Source organism: Perca flavescens, chromosome 5, assembly GCF_004354835.1.
Source record: "Perca flavescens isolate YP-PL-M2 chromosome 5, PFLA_1.0, whole genome shotgun sequence".
Taxonomy (NCBI): domain Eukaryota; kingdom Metazoa; phylum Chordata; class Actinopteri; order Perciformes; family Percidae; genus Perca; species Perca flavescens.
The window spans coordinates 21,838,296-21,864,742 of record NC_041335.1 but is presented as its reverse complement, the minus strand read 5'-3'; the positions used below and the strand labels follow the sequence as shown (position 1 = coordinate 21,864,742).

The 26,447-nt window shown below is 38.8% G+C and overlaps 1 protein-coding gene across 1 annotated transcript; it reads left to right on the top strand.

Annotated features, from left to right (window-relative positions):
• The first annotated feature begins 981 nt into the window (after positions 1-981).
• On the top strand, positions 982-25,784 carry pgm5 (phosphoglucomutase 5). The gene is made up of 11 exons (XM_028578743.1): positions 982-1,752; positions 3,585-3,747; positions 3,922-4,068; positions 4,165-4,290; positions 4,404-4,594; positions 6,109-6,263; positions 13,672-13,787; positions 17,540-17,675; positions 18,383-18,566; positions 22,116-22,253; positions 25,227-25,784. Exons 1-11 carry the CDS (start codon positions 1,495-1,497, stop codon positions 25,314-25,316), a joined length of 1,704 nt encoding a protein of 567 aa, XP_028434544.1. The 5' UTR covers positions 982-1,494; the 3' UTR covers positions 25,317-25,784.
• Positions 25,785-26,447: the final 663 nt, after the last annotated feature.

Sequence of the window (26,447 nt, the reverse complement as noted above, 5' to 3'; positions counted from 1 at the left end):
CAGGCTGCAAACAGTTTAAAAAGAGTTTTGTTTTAAAAAGGTAGACAGTTAAGAAAGTTTAAGTCTCTCCCAGTTCACAGAATTTCCATCATTAACCCATTTAACCCTTTCGATTTATACAGGCCTACATCCTCCCAGTCAAATGTATTCACTTGCACGCTCGTTTTTTAATTATAGGCTATGTAAAAGACTATTAAAAAGGTCGACCCATCCTTAACGGTTAAACACTTCTTTACAATCATTGACTGTCCTAGAGATATAATAATTGAGATAAAACTTTGAAAATATAAACTAAATAAAAAAACTTTTTTTAACCAGCAGATTAATAAGGATGATGCCAGTCCCCGTTAACAATGAGTCGCTAAACTAAAATAAAGAGACTGTAATCGTTTTTTTTTTTTTAAATAAACGTCTGCATGTATCCTTCTTGATTTTAACACATTGAAAGCCCACACATTTCTCGAAATTAATAGTTTACAATTCTACACCGAAAGTCCATTTACAACACAAATTAAAAAACAAACATTTAAAATAGAAGCCTAAATCTATATAATGTAGGTTATTTGTTGTGGGATAAAACATCATAGTTTTTTTTATGTATAAGAAAAGTTCAGTTCTTCCTTCCAGCCTCAAGGTCGCACTGTTTACCAAATATTGGAGCAGACATAATAGAGACTGCTGCAGGCTTCTTGCGATGGCCTAAATTAGGCTACTCTGCGAGCTAATACATGCACTGTCACAGTTCCTATTCCTTTTTGCATTTAAAAGCAAATAAAGGCCTATGCAAAGAAAACTGCAGGAGAGAGTCGTGTGCCATGTGGAACTGAAGATCCTGAAACAAATTAAGTTCAAATGAAAAAGACTGTGCTATTAGAGAGTGGAATTTGGATCAGTGATCTGTCATTTCCCACAATAAACTCAAGTGACTACAGTAGGCTACCGGCTTATGCCTTCATACCGGGCAGTGTGGACAGCACAGACGCAGCAGTGTCCGGTTGCAGACCGGTCCCGACACAATTCCCCTTTGGCATCAGTCAAAGGTCTATTTTTGGCCTGAGGCTAAGCTGATTGTGGGCCTTGAAGATTCTGGCCCTCCCTGATTTTTTTTTCTCGTAGTCAGTTGTTCAGGCTTATTAGGAAAAGAGGGAGTTGTCTAACAGCAGAGGAGAGTTTTGCTGAATGTTGAGCTCAGTACTGAGGGATGCAGCCCTGTAGGCTACAACATTAGTTGCCGAGGTGAGGACAATTGTGATTGGGTGTTTCCTTTCATCCCTGTGCGGGACTGCTGTCACTGCTCTCCTCCTCCTCCTCCTCGGCAGGAACTCAACAACTGTAACTTCACTTTGCAGGCTGAAGAGGTCCATTTTTGTGCTGTTAATTCGACGCATTACAACTACTTAATTACTCTGTGGTCGGATACCATCAGAAGCGAACTTAGAAAACTAACTTCAGGTTGTTTGTTCGGCGTCCTCCCGTTGGGTCCCGACGAGGAGGATGGAGACGAGCCCCATCCCGGTGTTGACGGTCCAAACCGCCCCCTTCGACGACCAGCGGCCCGGTACCAACGGGCTGCGGAGGAAGACAGCGGTGTTCGAGGGGAAGAAGAACTACCTGCAGAACTACATACAGAGTGTGTTGTCTTCCATCGACCTGCGGGACCGACAGGGCTGCACCATGGTGGTGGGCTGCGACGGCCGCTACTTCAGCCGAGCTGCCACCGAGGTGATAGTCCAGATGGCAGCTGCCAATGGGGTAAGTTGGGGGTGGGGGGGTGGGGGGGGTCGACTTTCCAGTCCTGACATATACCGACCGAGACTGTCAAGCTTTTGTTTCATTAGATCAACATATGGGAACACTTGTAACCATGCATAAGACTAACATTTCTGTAATAACCTGGTAAAATAATTTATAATTTTTATTTAAAATTTATAACAGGAGTTGTTAAAAGTAAACAATTATGAAAATAAAACTAAGAAGCAGTTATCAGCAAGGTAAATCCCAAAAATAAAATCACATTTTGGATTCAGGATGTTCATATGTGATTTAGCCCAGTGGTTTCCAACCTGGGGGTCCCAAGATGATTACCAGTGTAGGAAATAAGAAAAAAACTAAATTATGGCTAGTCCTATTTTTTATAATATTTACCCTTTTACTTGTAAGATACTGTATAGATTTATACCTTCAGGCCTTTAAAACTAGCTAAATGAAAGACTGAGAAGTGAAAAAAAATAACTCTTCCATTGAACTGCTCACAACTTGCATACACCTAAACTTAAGGGGACACAAGCAAAAAAGGTGGGGAAGAATTGCTATAGCCAGCCAGATATTGTTCCACCACTTGTTAAAAAATAGTTAGTAGGACTGCATTGCAGTTGGTCAATATTTATTTAACATTTTAATCATGGCTGACATATCATGCTAGTTCATGCAATTACTCCTCATTCAGACATGAAAGCAAAAAGTAATAATGTGTGGTATTAACACATGCAAACCCATCCAAAATGTGTCTGAACTCTCAAGTGTAAGCAGCAGATAAATAAAAACAGGAAGACAGAGAGGAGGAAAATTTGTGATTGGTTTGGACAGGTTCCAAAGGAAAATCTGAAAGGAACATCAGTTGTTTTTGAGATCTGTCCATTTTTCTGCTGGCCCAGCCAAATGTCTCTTGATGTCGTCCTTATCAGCACTTCCATCCATCCTGCTCTATTTTCCTGCCAACGTATGCCGTTCCCCTCCCCCTCACTGTTCCACCTCTCCAGGGCCAAACTTAATGCTTTGGGCATCCCCTGTCATATGGCATTGAACCAAAAGTCAGACAGAAGAGGGGCAACACTTGTAGATAACCAAGCCAATGCATTGAACAAATACAATCTAAACATAGTGGGACATTATAGATTGATTAATATGTGTTCTTAGGTCATAGGCTAAATGTGTTTTAAAGAGTACATTTCTTAGGATTGCCCCTCACTTTCCTTGTCTTTACTTTATAAACACATGCAACATGCCGGATGTTAGAAGGATATACTGACGTCAGGAGAATAAATTCCTCTCCAGTGAGGACACTTTTATTTAGAATAGCTGATATGCAGGGGATTTAAGGGATGCTGGTGGTATTACCACTTTAAAAGTAGCATACAAATTATAAATAGAGAGGGCAGCACTGTTAGGCACCCTCCTGGGGCAGATCATTTGCTTTTTAAAAGCTGGCTGTCAATTAGTCACCTGTAGAATGATGAGATGCTTTGGACCAGTGTTGCTTTCAGTTCCAGTTGGACAGATGGGCTCTTAAACTTTTTCAACAGTGTAGAAACAAAATGCATGATTCTTTTCTAGATTTCATGTCATAGCCAGCTAAAGAAACGCTACATGACATTATTCTTTTCTGCTTCATTTCCCCATTGATGGTCATTTTTCACACAACAATTTTAAGCAGAGCCAGATTTCATATTTAAGCAACATTCTGAAAACATCCAAGTCATCCACAAAAACAATTCTAGCTTATCTATCAAGCACATTTACAGTAGGTGACATCCTGGACTGATGTGCAACTGACATTGCTCCTCTTTAATATCTGTGCTGTGCAGATTGGTCGTCTGGTAATCGGCCACAATGGTCTCCTATCCACCCCTGCTGTTTCCTGCATCATCAGGAAGATCAAGGCCATTGGCGGGATCATCCTCACAGCTAGTCACAACCCCGGAGGCCCTGGTGGAGACTTTGGAATCAAGTTCAATGTGGCAAATGGAGGTGAGGACTGAGAAAGAGTGCTTGTTTTCTGATTCTTCTAGTTGCTTCTTCCTATTGGGAAATGTTTAAAGTCAAAGTTAGGGGTTTTAAACCATCTGTAAAGTCAAGGATGTTTTTTTTTTAAGTGTTCTGTTAGTTGACACATATAATTGTATGTCTTCCTTTGTGCGGTAGGTCCGTCTCCGGATACAGTGATGGAGAGGATCTACCAGGTGAGCCGGACACTTGAGGAGTATGCAATCTGCCCTGATCTCCGCATCGACCTGTCCAGACTGGGAAGACAAGAATTTGACCTGGAGAACAAGTTCAAACCTTTCAGAGGTACAATACCCACTCGCTCTTTTATTCTTTCTTTAATGCGAAAATGCATACAAACAAATTCATCCGGTACCAATCGTCTCTTCTCTGTGTTTGTAGTGGAGATCGTTGACTCAGTTGATGTGTATCTACAACTGCTAAAAAACATCTTTGACTTCAATGCCATTAAAAGTCTTCTCACAGGACCAGATCAGCTCAAGATACACATAGATGCCATGAACGGAGGTGAGGCAATTCATCATCTACCTTATGTAGCCCCTGAGCTGTTGTAAATGTTATTGGAGATTAAACAGTTTCTGTCTTTTGTCCTTCTCTCTACTCCTTATGTTGTGTTACAGTAATGGGCCCCTATGTACGTAGGATCCTGTGTGATGAGTTGGGAGCTCCTGCTAACTCTGCTGTCAACTGTGTCCCTCTGGAGGACTTTGGTGGCCGACCTCCAGAGCCCAACCTGACTTACGCCACCTCTCTGGTAGATGCCATGAAAGGAAGTGACTTTGGCTTTGGAGCTGCATTTGATGCAGATGGGGTAAGACATGTGATGTCTACTTTTAAATGTCTTAAAACATGGAGGGGACCTTTAACATTTTTTAAATTGCATTTCAGTCATTTAGATGACGTGTCAAATTAATTTTGTTCTCCTGGTATAGCCACTGTTAAATATGTGTGACAAGATTGGGGAATATGCTAAAAGGTAGATTTACTTTATGACATGGACAGTGTTGATATTTGACCACACACTGAATACATAGAGATAGATAGAGATACTTTATTTATCCAGAAGGAAATGAAGGTGTCCAGTAGCTTATACACATCATACATACACATAGGCACACAGACATTTGACATCCACGCACACACACTACAAAAATACAAAGGAAGATATCAATAGTGTGCCCTTACAGTAAAATTAGAGGGTTACTTACTCTCTCTTTCATCCCACTGTCTGACATTTCACAAGACTTTAAAAGCTTAAGCACTGCATTTATACTTTATTTTGTGCCATAAAGCAATACCCCTTTGTGACATAAAATAATACAGTAGATTTAGTGGATAATCCAATTTATTCAGATTATAACTGTGCTATGTAGAGGCTGGAAGAGGTTTATAATATATGTTGGTTTAATTTGGTTTACAAACATTAGCATGGCAATGCTTTAATCGTCCTAAATAGATGCCCGTTCTTACATATCACTGGATATCCTGGTTTATGGTAGGTCACTCAGCAATGTGTTCATTCAAAACCTATTCAGATTTATTTTTAACCGAAAAGCAACATCATTAGACTCCACCCATAGCTACCAGAGAGAGTCTTATTTGTTTTTTATTTGTTTTTGTTTGTTCGTTCATTGATAACAGGAAGAAAAGCAATGGGGGCTGAATAATACTGTGTCCATGACGATCCAACAAGCAGCTCACTTTTTCCACATTGTCATCCAATAGTTGTTTCTACTGTTTACACACACACACACACACACACACATACACACACACTCTATTTGCTGAGTGAATTAGCTTAGCATCAGGAGAATTATTTCATATCTACTCTGTTCCTCCCGCCAGGATCAGTATCTCAACAGTCATTAGCACCAGTGGTTGTAATCTTACTGCATGAAGGTTTATTTTTTTTTGCAGTCACTGTTACATAATACCATGACCAATATCTTAATTGTGATAATTGGCTTTCATTTATTTGTGACTTATTTTGTTCCTTACAGCCGAACTGCAAATCCAGCTTTACTAAATGTTATGGCAACCCAATGGTTAATCTGTGTGAGTGTTAGCTGAACAGATTTACAGTCATAACATATTGAATTAGTATATATATGTGGCATCATTTAGACAACAATGGAGGTCTGCAGCACAGAGGGATGGGGTTAATTGACAATAAGCAAAATATAGAAGATCACCAGCCTTAGCCTTTGATATCACCTGTAACGCTAAATCAGTCATGTTTAGTCTGATTGCAGTTCTCTCTTTACATTGTTACATTTAAAACTAATAACAAGACTCACATTGTACTATATGCTGTGCTGATGTCAGGACCGTTACATGATCCTCGGCGAAAACGGCTTCTTTGTGAACCCGTCAGACTCGTTGGCCATCATGGCTGCCAACCTCTCCACCATCCCCTACTTCAGACAGCTGGGAGTCAAGGGCTTTGCCAGGAGTATGGCCACCAGCACTGCCCTCGACAGGTACAGCACACACAAACACACACACACACACACACACACACACACACACACACACACACACACACACACACACACACACACACACACACACACACACACACACACACACACTCAGTAGATCTAAGGGGTTCAAGGGACAAACGGACTCACTGATTGATTTACGGCCTTTATTAATGCAAGACTAACGTTCCAACGCTAATGTGTCTTTATCAGAGTCAAAGTGGACAAAGACATAAGGAAAACACATATATAGTCAAACTAGATCAGGTGTACAATTGTCATTGGATAATTGGTTGAACAAGATTTTAAATCTATTGGATAATGGGTCCAAGGGTGTTAGTTGCCATAGCCAATGTCAAAGTACCCAACTATAATTGCACTATAATCACATCAAAAACACAACAACACAAATATGTCTTAAAGTTACAAAGAAAAAAGTACAAAAAGTGCTGCATCCATCAAGTGTAATAAGTTAAAGGAAACATGACAAATTGAGTTTTTCATTTAGGCCAAAAGGCCCAAGAGTGTAAATTCAATATGCCTCTCTGCAGAGCAGTGAGTTGAATTTGTGTTCAGATAGGCACATATCTAAAGCTCTTTTAGTTTGTCTAACATAAACCAGATCACAGAGACATTTCATCATGTAGACATGCACACATGGTGTCTACATTTCTACATGTATGTATACTGTAGATCTAAGGGAATTTGCCTTCTCTTGTCACACCACCTCAACCTCTCTCCACAAACTCCTGCAGCAGCCCAATCTCTGGAGAGGGACGACACTCTCAGATAAAGACTCACCCACTATGAATAAGACTGTGAGATCACTAACACACAAGCCCCACACACACATTTACTCACCGCCTATAAATATTGTCCGTTATGTAAGACTAGAGGCGAGCAGAGGGTGCTGGGTGAGAGGATGTGATCCGAGCTAAAGTCATCCCCGTTAACATTGTTCCAATAGGAGGGATCCCAGCATTGCACCCCAGTCAGGTTTCAACAGAATGCCGCTCAATGGAAATGTGTCATTTAATACAATGAAGGAACCAGAAAGATCAACTATAGTTAATTTAGTATGAGTATAATCTTTAACAAGTTCAGATTTAGTGTTCCATAAAATATCACTGGAGTCCATAAAACCAATTCAAAATCTGTTCTGTAATGAGTCATTGAATTTATACATACACCTATTTTCTTTTCTTAATTTGTGAAAAATAAAAAAGTAAAAAGGTTTTCACTTGAGAATGCCAATATGGGTCTCCTATCTCCTATCTCCTCCTATCTGAAGAATATAGAAAGTTTTTTGTAGAGTAATAGAGTGTGTATGGATGTGTTTGCAAGTGTGTGTGCATGTAAGAATTGTATTCATATAGAAATATTTTTGTGCGGAAAGATGATACGAAATGGCTAAGGTTAGGCAAATACAACAGATTTTCTTAAGGCCACTATGTGTAGACAGACATAGTAAAATATTTATATTAAACTGATGGTGTAAGTTTTTGTTGGACACAATCCCAGTGACAACTGCAGCAGTCTCAGCAATATGTGTTGCTGTCACATAATTCAGCACAGTATCCTTTATCCTTGGCAAAGAGATGGTAGTGGCGGGCATTGCCGTCTGTCATGTTGTCTTTTTTAATACTATCAGCGGGGGAGCCAAAGTGTAACATTTTAAATTCTAAAAATGGGCTTAAAGTTCAGGGAAAAACTGGGATCATGGTTTTTAAATAACAAAAATGTCAACATTGACTGCTAGTGATGGATCCGAAGACTGGGACACTTAAATATCACTATCCACCAACGTAGCTTTCACACCTTTGTTCTTTTATGCAATACATGAGCATCACACTGTTTCCTGTATTGGTATCGAACACGTCTCCTGCCCCCCACCCTAAAGCATATCACTTGGACACTGCTGTGTGCTGTCGCACTGCTCCTTGCCTAAGGCTGTATCTTATGATACTGAACCGTCATGATCTCAATGAAAGAGCTCGCTTCATCTCACACACACACACAACACACACACACACACACACACACACACACACACACACACACACACACACACACACACACACACACACACACACACACTTACTGTAGACAACATGGTTTTTTCATTAGTTACTGCTAAAAATATGTCCTTCATCTCTCTTCATGTTCTCAGCCTTTGCCTTTTTTGTATCGATGATCGTGGTCGATGGTTGTGAAATCTCCTGAGAAGTAGAGTCATCTTACAGTACAATGTCTATTACAGATAATACCTACACTACAGATAATATCATGCTCTGTGTTTTCTGAAGAGCTTCATCAGAAATAAATTGCATTATATAAGATTTTCATTTTGAACCCAATTTCGCCGGCATATTCCAGATTATGTGCTCTTATGCAAAGCACACCTATCTCTTCTATGTGCGCTTAACTGATAACTATTGGCATTGTTGCAGGGTCACTTTGTTCAGCTTCACAACTACCACTTAAGTTTCAACGTAACACTGCTGTCTCTGGACACAGAATGTACATAACTGCGTGTCTTCGACAAGTGTTGAAGTTCTTAGTAGTGGCCCAAGTGTAGGCCTTTTAAGGAGAGTGAGTGGCCTGTTTGTGTGTCTGTATACTGAGTGTTTAGACTGAGCAACCCTCCCTCCTTTGTGTTTATGCATAGTCAAGCCTTGATAAATGTGACGGTAAATATATTCTGTATGTAGTGTGTCCAGAGGGAATGAAGAAATAAGTTAAATCAACAGAGAGGAGAATGTATTTGGATTCAGATGGACAGGAATCTGGAGTTACAGGTGTTAAATCTTGGATTGAGGGTGTCTGTCTTACTGCATTGTGTGCATTGGTGCCTGTGTCTCACTGTGCACATACTATAATCCAGGGCTGATGCAGAGAGGGAGGGAGGTTAGAGAAAGTGGGAGGGAAATTTTGGTAAAGGAAACATCTGCCTCTCCTTTAAATGTTCCAGGGATGGGAGGATGTAAGGAGAAGAAAGGGCTGACCCACTGGTGTGCCTGTTACCAGGATGAAGTCCGACTTCTTGTACTGAATCACTGATTAGTTTGACAATGTAGAGGGGTCAAATGTGAAATGATGAAATGTGTTTTTGTTTTTTATTTCTGTTGTGATGGTTACTTGGATGACCAATGCAGTCAAAAGTACTGTCTTACAGAGCTGCCAGTGCTTTAGCCATTGTAAGACATGATGTGCTACTACCACAGGGCATGCTTTTATATGGATTCATTTTCATCCTACACAGCCTTTTGAGTATTGTGGTATGTATAACATGTCTTTCAAGATGTTGTGGTGGAGAAATAGAAAAAACAAACAAGAAATGATAAACACAATAGAGTGGCACAGATGTAGAAGGTTGCAAATAGAGTGATAAAAATAGTGATAATAATAGAAAAATAGAGATTTGGCATCAAGGAGAGCTATTAGAGAGCAGTGGTACCCAACTCTATTTGTCTAGCAAACACCACAGCCCTATCAGAAGAGTCCAACTACCCCTTCAGCAACACCCCCAGTCATGTTCCAAATAGTTTAAGCTGGATGGTTTTTTAACATTGGTCAAGTTTTTCAAGATTCATACTACTAGCACTTCGATCCATTTTACTCTCACTAAAAAAATGAGAAATGCTTAGACATCTACTAAGACAAAATGTGAAATGCTGTCATCAGGCTCAAATGTGGTATTATACACCAATATTTTGATAGGAAGCAATATGCAGAAGGTAGCCAAATTAAACATTGATCCAAAAAGCAAACTTCTCCCCCTAATGTAATATTATTAGATAATAAATATGTATTTTGACACAGTTTTGGAAAAGCCTAGGAAAACTGTTTTGAAACAATGTCAGAAAGGTATTTTGATAATGATTCCACAAAACAAGCTATGGCCGAATTATTTACAGAAATCATATCAAGATTAATTTAAGCTCTTTATTCAAGAAGTTTCAGTGTTGGCCACTGAGGTAACTTCAGTGTATTAAACTCAGTTAGGGTTCCTGGTTCAGGTCAAGAAGAACATTTCAAGCCCAAGTAAAGCTCCCGCATGCTGCACGTTTTGTCTGAATGCCAGTCTAAAGCTTTTAGGCCTCATTCACACTGCCTGCTGTGTGAGAATCCCGTACAGTGAACAGGAAACATCACTAACTTTATCGCTGCCACAAAAAAGTTTAAAAACACATCTTATGGGGGCAAAGCAACCAAATCATTCTCATGACAGACCTTTCTACCTCTGTTCAATTTTAGTTCATCTGACAGATAGGATAGGCTGCTGAAAGTCTATGTTCTTACATAGTAGCAGTGCTCTCACATCATAAAGAGAAATGAACAAGTCATCTTAAAAGAAAAAACAGCTTTTAAGAAAGATAAAAGCAACCACATCTTAGAAATACAATGTGATTTAAAAATATGTTTTAGGAACTTTAACCCCTTTTTTCATGATCACTTAACATTAATTATTATTAAAAGTTTATTAAAAATAATCATATATCCATACATAGTCAATCCTTTTAATCAGAACAAAAATATGCCTGGGTTTAAAAAGTCAGTACTGCAATTTAATGGGTTACACTTTACTTGAAGGTATCTACATAAGAGTCACCATGACACTGTCATGAAGGTGTCATAAACATTATGAGCAAGTCATAAACGTTGATGACATAACGCTTCTTTTAGTAAATGTCATTTGGTTTTTGTCATGAGAGTTAGGGTTCATGTGTCATGACAGTGTCATGTCACTCTTATGTAGATACCTTCAAGTAAAGTGTTATCATTTAATGTTGTTCCTTCAAGCTGCATTGTATGTGATAAAGGCACTTGATCACACATGCACTTTTTACACAAGGTCTGTCTGTTACTAGTGTGAGAAAATGGACATTGGTAGACTTTAAAGCCTCACAGTTTTGTAGGTCACACCTACAAATGGGGGATTACAGCCCTAAATAGAAACCTTGCAAGTTTATTCCTCGTGTCTCCAGTCATACTCATCTGCCAGCATTTTTCTGTTTTGGCAAAGCCTGCGGCGAGAGAAGCAGCATCCACTGATCCTGGCTGGCCTGAGACAGTGTACTGTATCTCTTTAAATATGCTTGTGATTGTACATATTGGCTTCCATTGTTTGATTTCAAGAAACTTATACTAGTTTACTAGTTTATACTATTTTTTCTTTTTTTTTTTTTCCACCCTAATGTTCATTCTTTTGTTCAGTTAAAGCTCAGCTGTTACAATCGTCAAACTTGAGAAAACATGATTTGCACTATTCTCACACAGTTTTGTCTCTACATTTTTGCAACCAAAACTGAGCGCTGGTAGGGTCAGTTTCAGTGCTTATGTTGGCCGTGTACGTGCTGTTTCAAACGTCAAAGGCTCGTCAAAGGCCAGAGTTTCTGTTTTCTTTCAGGAATGCCAGGGTTTCCGTTCCAGCTCTTGCTCCCCTGGAGGGGAATAAAGCTTTTATTTGGTCATTTATCCCATTCTCATGTAAACAACCGTGCTGGGCACTGTGAAGTTTATTTATGTGCATGATGATTGTGTGGACGTGTATGACCACTTAAAAACCCTGAAACCCACCCACATCCACATATATTGCTCTTTGAATTCCAACAGCATCCCACAGTACAAGCTTTTGAGATTGACAGTTCTAAATGTTTGTTTCTTAGGGAGCAACAACTGTTTTGTTGCTTTGAATATTTCTTCCAGCAATTCTTAGCTGACTCCTGGGAATTGTGTTTACATTTTGCGGCGATTACTGAGGTGTGAATGATGTGGTTGAGGAGTGATATGTGGGGAATGGGACACTGGGTAGTCATCTTTGTTGCAAACTAAATATCTCTGCAAGCAGTCTTGGGATGGTAACTTTCATAATACAATATTATTGAGTCCTTTCCCCTCTTTTTGCTATCATCTGTCTAGCCTCTGAGACACAATGGACTTTCTCATATAGGTTGTTTTGTCACTTTTCTGAAAAGCTGAAACATGTTGGTTTGGTTCTCTGTTCATAATCTCAACTACATGGGCATCTGGGCACTGAACAGTACAAATATAAGAGCCTCATGATTTGAATAATGATAGCGCAATGATATTTTGTGAGCATTCAACAACTACCTAGTCGCTAACTTTGTATGTTTGCCATTTGGTGCTGAGCAGATAGCTTACAATGGGTTTATCAGAGCTTTTTTGCTGAGAACAGCTGCCTGCTGCTGCTGGAAACAACTCTATGAGAGCGTTAAATGTGAACCAAAACAGTTGTAGGTCATAAAATGAAAACAATGAGATGAAAGTTTCTGAAATGCTCCATAGAGCTGAGGGAGTTTGCAGAGTTGGGTGATAATTCTCTATGGGTTCAACACTAGGAGCGACTCCATTCACATACACAAAGTCACTTGATCTATTGTTATAATAAAAATGTTGATTACAGCACCTTTTAAAGATACTGGTTTGTCAGCTTAGGGAAATCCATCGTGATATTTTGTGCGTGTAACTGCAGAATGTATACTCTCCCACAGGTCATTTTTAACCTTCAGTTTCCAAAAACAAAATTTAGGACATGACCTTAGTGTCCTTACCGTAGCTACAACCTTGCCTGTGACACTGCTTTGACACTGTCCCAATGGCTGACTCATATGTTATTACTGAATGTAAATCACCATGGTTAAAATTATAGTTAGTTTAGAATATGGACAGAAAACCCCATGAACAGCTTTTTAGTTAATGCTAGTGGAGCAGAGGCTAGCTAAAAGAGGTGGTGGGACTTTCGGCTCCAGGTCAACTTACTCGGATAGTTTTAATTGCAGCTGATTTTGTTTATTTTTTAATATTACATTATCATTATTATCATTTTTGTCCAAATGTGTCAACCCTTTTCTCAATATGTACTGCTTTATAATCATGTTACTGTAACTCAATTGTATTCAGTTACTTTTCTGTACACGGTTTTATTAGACTTTCTCTTTGCCCTTTTCCCCTCTTGTCTGTATCTTTGCACTCCCTCTCCTTCCACATATTGTTCTTTCGTCACCTTTTCACCCTCCCCAGGAACCAAACATAAACACACACACACACACACACACACACACACACACACACACACACACACACACACAGAGACTCCTCCTTTCCGTATGCGAGTATGGCTCAGGTTCAAAGCAAACATCAGCTAAAAGGTTAACTCACTTTGTTCTTGCTGCCTTTGCCTTATTAAGTTATTGGATGAGCTGCTGGCAGATTACACTTGTCATACAACATTTGGTTTGCTTTATTTCAAAGGTCAGTGGACTGTTTGGAAAGCTTTTATTTCTGTATCAGAACAGAGAAAGGCTGGCGTTAGATATTAGAGAGAGATGAATACATTGTGTGTTTGTGAGCATAAAGTGCTTTGTTTCTCTCTGTATGTTTGTAGGGTAGCCAAAGCCATGAAACTGTCACTGTATGAGACTCCCACAGGCTGGAGGTACTTTGGGAACCTGATGGATTCTGGGCGTTGTTCCCTCTGCGGGGAGGAGAGCTTTGGGACAGGTATAACCTCTTATGCTACAGCACACTCACTCACAATCCAAACAACTTCACTCATGAAGATGCATTTGTGAATGCTTAATGTAATCAATATAGAAATCTGATGAATACAGAAACAAGAAAGGAGTAGCCTTTTAGTGTGTAAAGAGAAGGTCACTGATTCAAATCCCTGGACCAGCTTGGAATATGTGAGTGGGTGTGTGACTGGGAAATCCCCTCCCCTCAGCAGCAACTGTTGTTGAGGTGCCTGCAAACAAGGCCATCACTAGAAGACTGCACTGGCCAGCTGCTGCTGCTAACTGTAAATACGCAGCAGGGACTTGCTGAAAAGCATGTGTCCACTTAACCTTCTCTTTTTAAAATTGCAATTTATTACAATTTTCGTAGTTTGGGCCATCATTCATATTGGTTATGATAACACTGTTCTTACCAAAGTAATTTTAGTGATCTGGGACCATGGTGGTATCACTATAATGAAGTCCAATGGGGCAAGAGACACAAGCAGGCAGATGATCAGACAGTTTGTAACTGGGTGTTAAGATGGCTGCAATGGTAGTTTAGTTTAAGATACTGTGAGACCAGAAAGCCCGGTTTAAAGAGTAGATTCATGGGTGTGAAAGCTTATCATAATGCCAAAATACTGCAAAGCGGTTTGAATAAATAAAAAATGTTACGACTCAATGTGGGAACCATTTTATTCTTCAGGAATGTGCCCAACACAGTGCATTGCTTAATGACATTGCATTGCGTTGCAGGACATGTTGAGCCAGATTCAACTTTTTTTCTGGAGCTCTTTGTTTCAGCACCCTTGCAGCGGCATTGCCGTCTCATTGTAATGAATGCAGGGCTGGGATTTTAATGTGATGCTAATGTTTGTCTGAACACAGTTTAAAGAAGCCAACATTTTAGCCAGATTTTTTAAACCACTTTATTTGGAGGACTGAAAGTGAGCACAACTGAAATGTCGGTAACAATCCTTCATTGCACAGGAAAACGGTATGCATGCACAACTTAAGTCAAGCCAAGTCAAGTCAATTTCATTTTATATAGCCTGAAATAACAAATTGTACAGCATATGACATGTCACATTTGAACCAGGAAGTGGTCCTGTGAACAGTGATGGATGTTTTACATCTGTTTGTGTAATAATTCTAATACTTTTACTGTTTGCTTTTGTTCTTTCCTGAAAAAACATTTGACCAACATGGGTTTGTTTAAAACCTGTATCCTTATTTGACCTTTTGCTTGTGTTTCTTCCTCCGTTTGACTTCTTTGTAGCGATGTTTCCCCTTTACCAGATCTCAGCAATTAACGTTCAAAGTGTACAATGTTATTATTACTGATAGGAATGATTAAGTGTTTATAAAATCAGCATTTCCCTTTAAGGTGAAATGTTTCTCACAATTTCCCTATTCCCTTCTGTTCCACACACTAAGCAGACTGCTCCAGGTCTAAAGTTGTAAGCAGTGCATCCTGACTAACTGTAGCTCCAGCCAGAGCCGTGTAATAGATGTGAGGGCTGTGACCCTGACTGCATGTGTAAATAATCCCCATTCTTCTGCTATAAAAGGAGACAGGGCTCCCTGAATCACTGCAACATGCAGACAGGCCTCAAGTGGCAACGTTTTCTATGAATGCAAACACAGACACACACATACACGGCCAGAAAATATAAACAATGTGCATGCACAAATAATACACAGACATTTGCTCTTGCCCTCCCTCTACAACTGCCTCTCCACGCTTACTTTTTAAGTGACCTTTTCTTTTTTCTCTTCATCTTTTTACAGCTATTGTAATTTCAAGTTTTTGTCCGTCTCTTTTCAAATTTTCTTTGGTTTTTGTCCTCTCTTTGACTTTCATTCTTCAGTCAATGTTTTGACTGGAGATGATATTTTACTTTTATAACCGAACGGAACAAGGAAGGAAAAGTTCTAAGTGAGAAGAAAAATGTTAGTGGTTTGAACAGGAGAGACAAGAAGCTTAAAGGGAAGGAAAGAGAGCAGAGGGAGTTTGGAGAGTCCAAATATGAGAAGTATTGAAGAGGAGGACAGAAATTGAAAGTGCAGAGATGCCAAGAGCACAGAGGACTATGGGAGCTTACTCTTGTCTACCCATGTAAGGCCAAAAGCTCAGAGAGAGCCCTGAGTAGTAAATCATCAGAGCTGTACACCACTCCTGTTCTTCACTAACTCATACACTTACTCAGTCACACACAGCAAGAAGAGAAAAAAAACTGTAATTATGACATATTTTACAGTGTATGTAGAAAAGGTCTGGTTGTGCTTTGGTGGTATAGTCATTAGATTTGTAAATTCTACTCTGTCTCTCTCTGTGTGAGCGTGACAAAGGGAGACAGACAGTGAGACAGGGATTATATAATAACAACTGTCAGTTTCCTAACAGCTGTATAGTGCTAAATTCGGACACAGAGCTGGGAAGTACACTTCTTGTTTTCAGTGTTTGGTGGAGAAAACTAAATCAAATTGTGTATAGAACAGACATAATGACACCTTTGACTTTTTCTTATAAAATAAATGTAAATGTAACTTAAAATGATATCCAACCGCTGAGTCCATTTCCTGCTCCAAGCTCTGCCGGTGAAACATTGCCTAAAATATTCAATGTTATTAAAATGTCAAAGTGCCCCCTTAACAGATACCTTTACTGTGCATCTGTTTTTGAGAACAGACTGATAGCTCCCCAGTGAAGGAGGCTGATCAAGGGGCATGAACTGCTCCTCTGTGTGTGTGTGTGTGTGTGTGTGTGTGTGTGTGTGTGTGTGTGTGTGTGTGTGTGTGTGTGTGTGTGTGTGTGTGTGTGTGTGTGTGTGTGTGTGTGTGTGTGTGTGCGCGCGTGCGTGCGTGTGTGTGTGTGTGTGTGCGTGTGCACGCGTGTGCATGTGCATGTGCGTGTGTGTGTGTTTTAGGGTGGAGGAGCATAAGACATTTGTGTGGGGATGTTTGGTTCATCTCCAAGCCTAAGCACTTTTGCTGACCTTCTGTTACATACAGTGGAGTTGAATACTAAGCTAAATTCAACTATCATTTTAGATTGCTTGTTGTGCATTGTATGAACAAAATGTTAATAATATAATCATGTTATTGGACAGCTCAGTAATTAGTAAAATTGCCAAAAAGGGTCCTGAAGACACTTTGCAGCTCCAGTTTTTGATACCACTCTCATATCTGTCCGTTAAGTATGGAGCCGGAGCAGATGGTTATCTTAGCTTAGCATAAAGACTGTAAACAGGGAAAACCGCTAGCCTGGCTCTGTCCAACGATAAAAGAAATAGCTGCCTACCAGCATCTCTAAAGCTCTAACTACTGTATTGCATTATGTCTTGTTATAAACAGGACTATTTATTGTCGAGGAGCAGTTTAGAATCTAAACTATATAGTTGGGGGGTAAATCCGGGGGACAAACCGTCTGCTACTTCAGCACCACGGACAATGCCATGAATTAATCAATACACAGCACAGTTAAGCTACTGATATTTCAGAGCCATGGTCATAGATTCTTTTCTTTTTTTTCAAGATTATTTTTTGGCCATTTTTAGGTCTTTATTGACAGGACAGCTGAAGAAATGAAAGGGGGGAATGACATGCAGCAAAGGGCCGGTCAGAGTCGAACCCCCCCCATATCGCCTACTGGTTGTAGTTATTTGTTATCTCTCACCACCTGAGTTGATTTCTACAAAGTATGTGAAGTTTATCAAGAGTTGTCGTATTTTGGGAATTTTCTTTCTCCTCCAGGTTCAGACCACATTCGTGAGAAAGATGGTTTGTGGTCGGTGTTGGTGTGGTTGTCTATCATGGCCGCCAGGAAACAGGGAGTGGAGCAGATAGTCCGAGAACACTGGGCCAAATTTGGACGTAACTACTTCTGCAGGTAATCAGCTAAATAATCTCTCTCTGAATATGGAGCTGTGCCTTCATAATGCATTCGGTCGGTGGTTTATTTTTTGGATCATTTATTGTTCTACCCAGGTTTTTATCATGATGCTACTTTTCTTGTTTCAATCACTATAACTTGTAATGTAATGTAATGTATTTATATCAACAAGCTCTGAGATTAACTCTCTTTTCCCAAAAGTCTCAACCCCTTGTATCCCTACCAAAGCCAAATATGTCTCCCAGGCCTTCACCTTCGTCCATGTCTTCTCCAGTCCCCCTGACTGGTTGTCACTTGTTCTTATTTTAACCTCTCCCCTGTGAGAGGCAGAGATAGTTCCTACAGTCAATGTTCCCACTGACAGTTGCTGCAGCTTTTCATGTTCCCACAGAGAGCTTTCCTAATTTGATGTAGATTTCCCACAACATGTAGATGGAGAGGACATACACAACAGGCCAAGGACCAGATCCCAAAAAAGTCCATAAAACATAAACATCTGTCATAATTTTGAGGGAAATCAACCAATCACCCTGACAAATCTTGTATCTTGCAGTTTAGGGCTTTTTTTAAGTAAAAACACTGCTTTAAAAATGTATGTTTATCTCAGACTCTTACTGCTTTCTAACGTCAACCATGGTTTAATTGCCTTTGTATGCGTGTGTGTATTGTGGGCATTTATGTGTTTGTGTGTCGGTTCTTGTCAGGTTTGACTATGAAGGCCTGGACCCGCGCGCAGCCTTTTACCTGATGAAGGATCTGGAGTCAGTAATAGCAGACAAAGCATTTACCAGCCAGAAGTTTGCCGTAGGAGACCACATATACAGCGTGGAGAGGGCTGACAACTTTGAGTACATCGACCCAGTGGATGGAACAGTGGCTCGAAACCAGGTCAGTCTCGACTAAGAGATGGAAGAAAGAACAAGGAAAAGAGGATATGCAATGCTTTTAGAGGAGTGGAAAGGGAGTATTAAGCTGGTTTCACATTGCCACGTGGGCAACCGCTGTGACAGCTGCCTACATGCAAGAGCATTTCTCAAAAAAGCAAAGCGTTTTTAAAAGCAGCTCCTGCCGCCCTAGTTACCGCCTGAAGTTCAGCAATGTGAACTCTGGGCGGCAGAGCAAAATCTGTCCGCATTCACGTGGGTGGCAACTGCTTCATGCCCCTACCGCAATGATCAAAACCGCTTCCCCTCTGCCACCTTCCCCTCATTGAAATGACTGGATAAATAAATAGCAATTTAGGCCATAGCCAACCGGAAAATGAGGTGGATCAGAAAGGTTCAAGTCAGGTTGTTCTATTTTCATAGGGTCAGGTGTGCCTGAGGACATCTTAAGCATGCACACACTCTCATACTAACACCTTCTCTGTGCTCTTTTTCAAACACATGCACTCAATTATCAGCTAGACCACCCTCTAAGCTTCAGTGTTGTCTCAGAAAGGTTCCATGTTTGGACATGATAATCTATCTTCCATTTCAAACCATAAACACACACACACACACACACACTGCATATAGAACATATCCCTACACACACTGATAAGTCCCTCAGTCAGTATACCCTCCCTGTCCTCTCCCTCCCACCCTCCCTCCCTCCCTCTCAGTCTTTGTGAAGTTTACCCAGCTGACCCCCCCTGTTCTGCCCAGAAATGTGTGGAAACTCATTCCTGGCGTCGACAATTCTTAGCCTCTGCCCCACCTCATATCACATACACACAAACAGTGTGCACATTGGTGTGTGCACTGTCCGTCATTCCAGTTGTCCTTGTGCATACATACATACATACATACATACACTTGCATTGCCTACACGTGTTCACACGTTTTTTTCGGGCAAGATTGTGCCTACAATTTGTCCGTCAACTTGACCTTATGTATCAATAAAGGTCTCACTGTCCCTCTGTTAATACTTCTCTGTGTTACCATGGTTATAGCAGCTCCACAGCTAGTTAGTCACTCACCCCAAAATGTGATTTATCCTCAGTGGCAAATCCCCAGCATCCCAGTTGCCCCAGTGTGTGTTATTACAGCACACATTCCTCCCAGGACAGAATTATATCAGCTGTCGTTGTCTCCCCTGCAAGTGTGTTTGAAGGGGGGACAAGTTGACACATAGACACAAACACACAAGACAAAGCATGGGGGATTTACAAAGCAGTGGCATGGCAGCCTTGTAGTCGACTACTGAATTCATTCTGCATTGTGTGCATATCAGACAGATTGTCAATAGATAGAAATCATTGCCATAGAACATATAATACCTAAGTGCAGATACAGCATTTACTACTACTATACTGCAGAATGTCTTTTTCAGCTTCACTGTGTCCATCATAAGTAGTCATGAAAATTCTTTGTTTTGCTTATTTATTATTTACTCTCCATATCTTATTCATATCTTGTTCTTTTTAATAACTAAGGCTTAATTTAGTAACTTACTGAATTACCAAGATTTCACTTAATTAAAATATTATATAATAATAAGTAATATTATACATATATATTTTTCATTTACAGATGACATAATCTACAAGTAAATGTAGTTGTAGCTTTTGCTAGGTCCAGCCCTGGCTATATCACCAGCTATATAGCGTTCTTGCTAGCAATGTAATGTTAGCTAGCTTGGTTAGCCAGAATGCAGTAAGGAGCCATTCTGCAGAATGACTACTTTTACTTGTGATACTTTAGTGCAATAATTCTGTTATTTGATAGGCCAACCATTTTAAATTCAGGACTTTTACTTTTACTAATGGAGTAGGCTTTTTTTAGACTATGGTATTCCTTTTTTTTTTAAAGTAACTACACAGCCAGAGTGCAGTTACTGAGCTTTTATTTATATATATATTTTTTTAATTTATATTTCTTTTATAGTTCTATAATTGAGCTTTTAGCTAAATTTTGTATTTACAGAAACTATACATTTCTATATGTTTTATCTAGTAAAAAATAAGAGTTAAGTAAAAAAAGTCAAGTTCATGTTATTTCTCAAGTTTAACCATAAATGTAAATGCCTACTACAGCATTTGCCTTTGTATATCTAAATAGATATACAGAGACAGACAGACAGACAGACAGACAGACAGACAGACATGCTGTAGATGGTATGTGCTCCACTCAGGGCCTGAGCTTTGCAGCAGACATTGTTTTTAACAGGCCTACTGATAACTGCTTCTCTATTGTTAGAGATGAGCTGACACACTCACATATAGAAAGACAGACAGGCATACGGACATCTTCCATTATCACTGTCTCTCCTCACCCAGACTTGGACATGTTACACACCCGAACCAAACTCAGATTAGGAGGAAGGCGAGTGGTTTACTTTACTTTTATTACTACTGTCTATAAACTATGAAGCACAGTTTGTCACAGTTTGAAGAGGTAACAGCTATTGGTCTGAGATGGGGTCACTGTCATACTAGTGCACCCAGTTGTTTTTTTACTCCTATAATGGTGAAACTCCTAAAAAGTGTCAAGGGTGTGTTTTATTAAAACCATTGGGAAATTTTTCTTACATGCTCCTTGTTTTTTCTTAAAACTTATTGCCTGAGGTTGTCTTTTGCTCTAATGGGATAAGGGAAGAAGCACTGTGGAATTTAGGACAGATAAGAGTCATCACACATCCATTAGTCAAAGAGTCTTATCTTCCTTATGTCAACTAGCAAGAGTTGTGGTTGGTTGCCCCAATGCAACAATATCCTGTTTTTCCTGAAACTGCAAAGGTCTACTATTAACAATTTGAACTTAACTTCAATTCTTTAAAAATGTGATGTTTTACTAAATGATGTTTTAAATTGTTCTCCGCCGTCAGAATGTTAAGGAAACTTAATACAACCTCTATGAGCTACTAAGCAAAATGGTATACCCTGAAATTAGTTTAAGGCTGGCGTTCATAACGCTTCTTAGAAGTACCAGAGTAGTTATGACCTTACATAAATTTATAGACAGTACTATGTGGGGGACCAAGCACTAGTACATTGTAAAGGGATCCTAGGTGAACACACTCCCAGCTAATCACACAATGACACCTAGTGGATGTTTGTAGTTACTGCACATTAACAAACCAATTTTTCTCAAAAACTAAACTCTATAATCATTTTTTTTCTGTTAATAATGAAATATCCTATTTAAATTATAGAAGACTTTCAATACTTAATAGTCTAAAAGACATACAGTATATTTTATGATGATATTTTATCATCACTTGTACATTTAGTTTACTATGCAGTGCTAATAGGATTATTCAATGGATTCTGTTAGAAAATGTCTAATCCAATCCCAGTAGTCATTATTTATCAAGCAGATGTACCATGTACTGAATACTTTGGTATGTGTTGTTTCTCTGGTAACTTGTGGTGGGCATTTGTCAAAAAGAAAGTAAGTCAGTAAATACATTCAGTAGTGAAATTGATATAGTAAACATTGGTTTGTATGTTTCTAGGGTCTGAGGATTGTGTTCACTGACGCGTCCCGTTTGGTGTTTCGGCTGAGCGGGAGCGGTGCAGGGACGGGTGCCACCATCCGCATTTACGCCGAGAGCTGTGAGAGAGACCCAGAGAGACACAACAGAGAGACACAGGTAAAGAGGAAGTGTGACGTTGTGTCTGTGAGATTGTTTGTGTGTGTGTGTGTGTTTGTTTGTTTGAGGTGAGACAGAGATTCTGTTTGTTTGTGCACATACAGCATCATGTACACTTCTGTGTTCTTTGTAAGTGTCTACCTGGGCTTTGTCAATGGTATGACTTAAAATCTTTTCTAAAGTGTTTCGAATGAAGTATTCTGCCAGTTGAGTCACCATGAAACACATACTATCAAATCTTTATTGACTTATATCAGAAGTATTATTAATGGCGAGACAGTGTTTTAGTCAGATTGTTTATTATATTCTGCAGAATATATATATATATATATATATATATATATAGTATATATATATATATGCCATAATACTATACATAATACATGCACAATTGACACACCGCCCTCCTTTGAATGATGGGGTAAATTTAAAATCCTACATATATAAAAATACGTGAATGAAATCTCCCACACACAACCAATCATCTCTGACGTTTTAGTTCAGCTGGCATAATTTTGCCATAAGGTTGCCTTTTTGTTCTTTCATGCTGTTACTTTTTTGATCTGTGGTTTGTTTTAAATTGAAAACTAGCTACTGGAGTGGTAATACAGCCTATGCTCTGTTGGTAAAATGCCATTTCATGATCATGTAGTAAGCTTCATGTGACACAATTGAAGCTAATTGACCTGTAGACTTTGGAGGGATTAGAAACACTGGTTTATTGTGTGGTTATGGGTGTTGGAATAGGTAGTGTACTTTAACCATACCCAGGGGTCGTAAAGCTGCTGTCATGATGGCCAGACAACCTCATTTAGGCTTGGCCACCTAACCGTATAACTTTATCAAACAATATGCACTAACTGAGGTTAATGACCCCATTGCGTGCCGTTCTTCCCTTCTTCTACAAGTCAAAAGACAACCAATGATTTTTTTATTTATGTAATAGTTTATTTGTCAAGGACAATGAAAAAACATTGTAACAGGTTACAATAATATGATACAGATGCACTGAATTGGCATTTCTAGCCAAGGCTAATTTGCAACCCCTGTGTCTGGTTAGGCTTTTCAGCTTAAAAAAATTTCATAATCATTACATTATCATTACAATAAGTACCATTGTTAAATTGAGCATATAATAGATAGTGACATTCTCCTAATCATTCTGCTCCTAACCCGACGTAAGGACATACATCACCATGACACGCTTATTCGACTAGGTTAAAAGTACTGCATATTCGTTTACCCTTTATACACCTGTCTCCGCTGAGCAGCAAAGCCACACGCCGTGTGCCTACATGACATTAAAATCCTTAAAAAAAGTTTCATGTAGTTTAACATTGTAGTTGGCTTTGTATGCTTACCATATACAAAATAATTTTGTTTGACTGAGGGACTGTGTGCGTGTGCATGTGCGTGTTTGTGTAGCGATACGTGCATGTGTGTGTGTTTTATTCTATCACACAATCCTGTGCAATGAAGGGTTAACAACCTAACCTAAAACTATTGAGTCATGTTGTATAATTATTGAGGGATGTTTGTGACGTGTGCAGTACACCTAGTCATTTTAAGACATGTTTTAAATGTGTCATAATATTATGTTATACACCTGTCATGAATCAGCTAAGCATATCTTCATAGCTTTTCTCCAAATGCTCTTAGTTTCTATTTTTATTCTGTTCTTATTTTAGTTTATGTACCTCTTATTATTTATCTGTATTTATTTCTGTCCTTGTACTGCTGCAACAACCAAATTTTTCCGCTGGGGATCAATAAAGGTGTATCTTATCTTAGCTAATTTCTTTATTACACCACGGTGTTCCCGTTTGAACAAATTAGATGAATAAATCATCTCTAGCAAGTGACAAGAACTGGTTGACAATCTAGGCTTAAGTGTAAAATGCTCTTGACATGCATGTTGACAGTTTTTATAGGGCTATCAACTATCAGTTTATCTGCATCGTGTTTTTAGGCCCAAACTCACATATATGCTACCGTACACAACAAAACAAAGACAAGGGCAATGTCTGCTCGAAGATTTACTTACACTTCTTACTTATTAACTACTGTGATTTGTTTTGAGAGCCTCAATGTTAAGATCAATGCTCTCATTGTCATAGTCTCAGTTATATAGTTATTAATTAAGCTGTGGTAGGGATGCTATTATATATATATATATATATATATATATATATATATATATATATATATATATCCAAACAAATTTGAAAACAATTCTAAATTAAATCAAATTTAACTTTAATTCCAAAACAATGTTGGTCAACATAATAAAAACAATACAGAAAAGCAGTAAAAAAAAACAACAGAGACAAAAGAAATATTATACACACATATATATATATATTGCTTTTTTTGATAACTCTGCAAACCCTTGGTGTTCTCTCAATGAGCTTCATGAGGTAGTCACCTGAAATGGTTTTCACTTCACAGGTGTGCTTTGTCAGGGTTAATTAGTGGAATTTTTTCCCTTATTAATAAAAAAGCAAAGGGTGGCTATTTTTTTTTTTTTTATATTTATTTTTATTAAGTTTTCTGCAGACATATAATGGGTGTAGGATGCAACAAGGTGTCTGAAAAGGGGTGGCTATTTTGGAGAATCTAAAATATGAGACATGTTTTCAGTTATTTCACACTTTTTTGTTAAGTACATAATTCCATATGTGTTCATTCATAGTTTTGATGCCTTCAGTGAGAATCTACAATGTAAATAGTCATGAAAATAAAAAGGAAACGCATTGAATGAGAAGGTGTGTCCAAACCTTTGGCCTGTACTGTGTATATATATATATATATATATATATATATATATATATATATATATATATATATATATATACACAGAGTCCTGAATGTTCTCCCTTCCTACCTAGTAACTTCCTTCATCTTCTCAATTTAAAGACCTCAGCAGTGGAATTATCATTGTTGAAAATGTTTTGTGCATTCCTCCTGCTGCAGGTGGTGCTGGGTCCTCTTATCGCCATCGCCCTGAAGATCTCCAATGTCCATGAGAGGACAGGACGCCGTGGCCCTAACATCATCACATGAGCAACCAGGAAAACACACACTCGCATGCATGCTCACACATGCATCTAACTGCTCACACAGACAAAAATACCTTCAAAATATCATTTTTCTGTACTTATCTGCCATTTTTTTAAATCCCTTCTCTGTAGCTTCTTTTCTTTTTTCTTTAAATGATGACTGAACTGATGGTGCTTATCTCAAAAAAAGAAAGCACAATGTTCTCTCAACTGTTGACCACTATCATCTGTCAGCCTTTTCATTGTTGCCATGAATAAATAATGAAAAATATGTAAACAGCAAACCTGTTATGAATGTGCAGACTGACTGTTAATGTTTATGGCTTGCAATTATCAAGACTTTTTCAAAGACATTTTTTTGATCCACCATGCTGTTTTTATAACAGTGCATTGTACACTTATTTCTTTTCATGCAGAAGTAATCAAACTTTTGTCGAAGTGTAAAATAAAACAAGTGTTTCATTGCAACTAATATATCAGTGAATTGAATTGCATTTAGTTTATGTTTGATATTTTCTTAAATTAATGTTTAATGCATATGTAGTGGGAGGTTGTCAGACTCACGTTTACTATCTAAGGACAGGGTATTCAAAATGTAAAAAGAACAAAAATAGCAAATGAGGCCACAGGTAATGAAAAAGAAAATATATATTTTAGATTAATTTGCTAATCTGGCTTTCACTTTATTTTGTAAGTTTAGGCCTTTGGGAATTCTGTATAACCACATTTGAATATATTATTTCATTTTTTTTTCATCCAAATAAACATTTTTGTGTGTAGTACTCGCCTTTTTTAATTGAAACAGACAGGTCTAATGGGGACAAATAAAAATAAATCAGCCTGCGATATGTTGCCCTTAGGCATTATTGGATTTTAATTAAACATATTCTTCATAATTAAGAGCACGATGTTGTGCTGATACTATATATCATGTTATGATTGAACATCCTTGAGGAAAAGGAGGCTTTTGTTTGTCGAGCACAGCACCTGCTTTTGAACGGAGTGTGAAATGTGCTGAAGCTGTTGTGTTGAGATAAGAAATGAAGAGGGTTGATCTTTACACAGCCTGAATGAGACACAGAGAGCAGGAACTCATAAACATACTGATTGCCGTCATTATGAGTTGAGGATATGC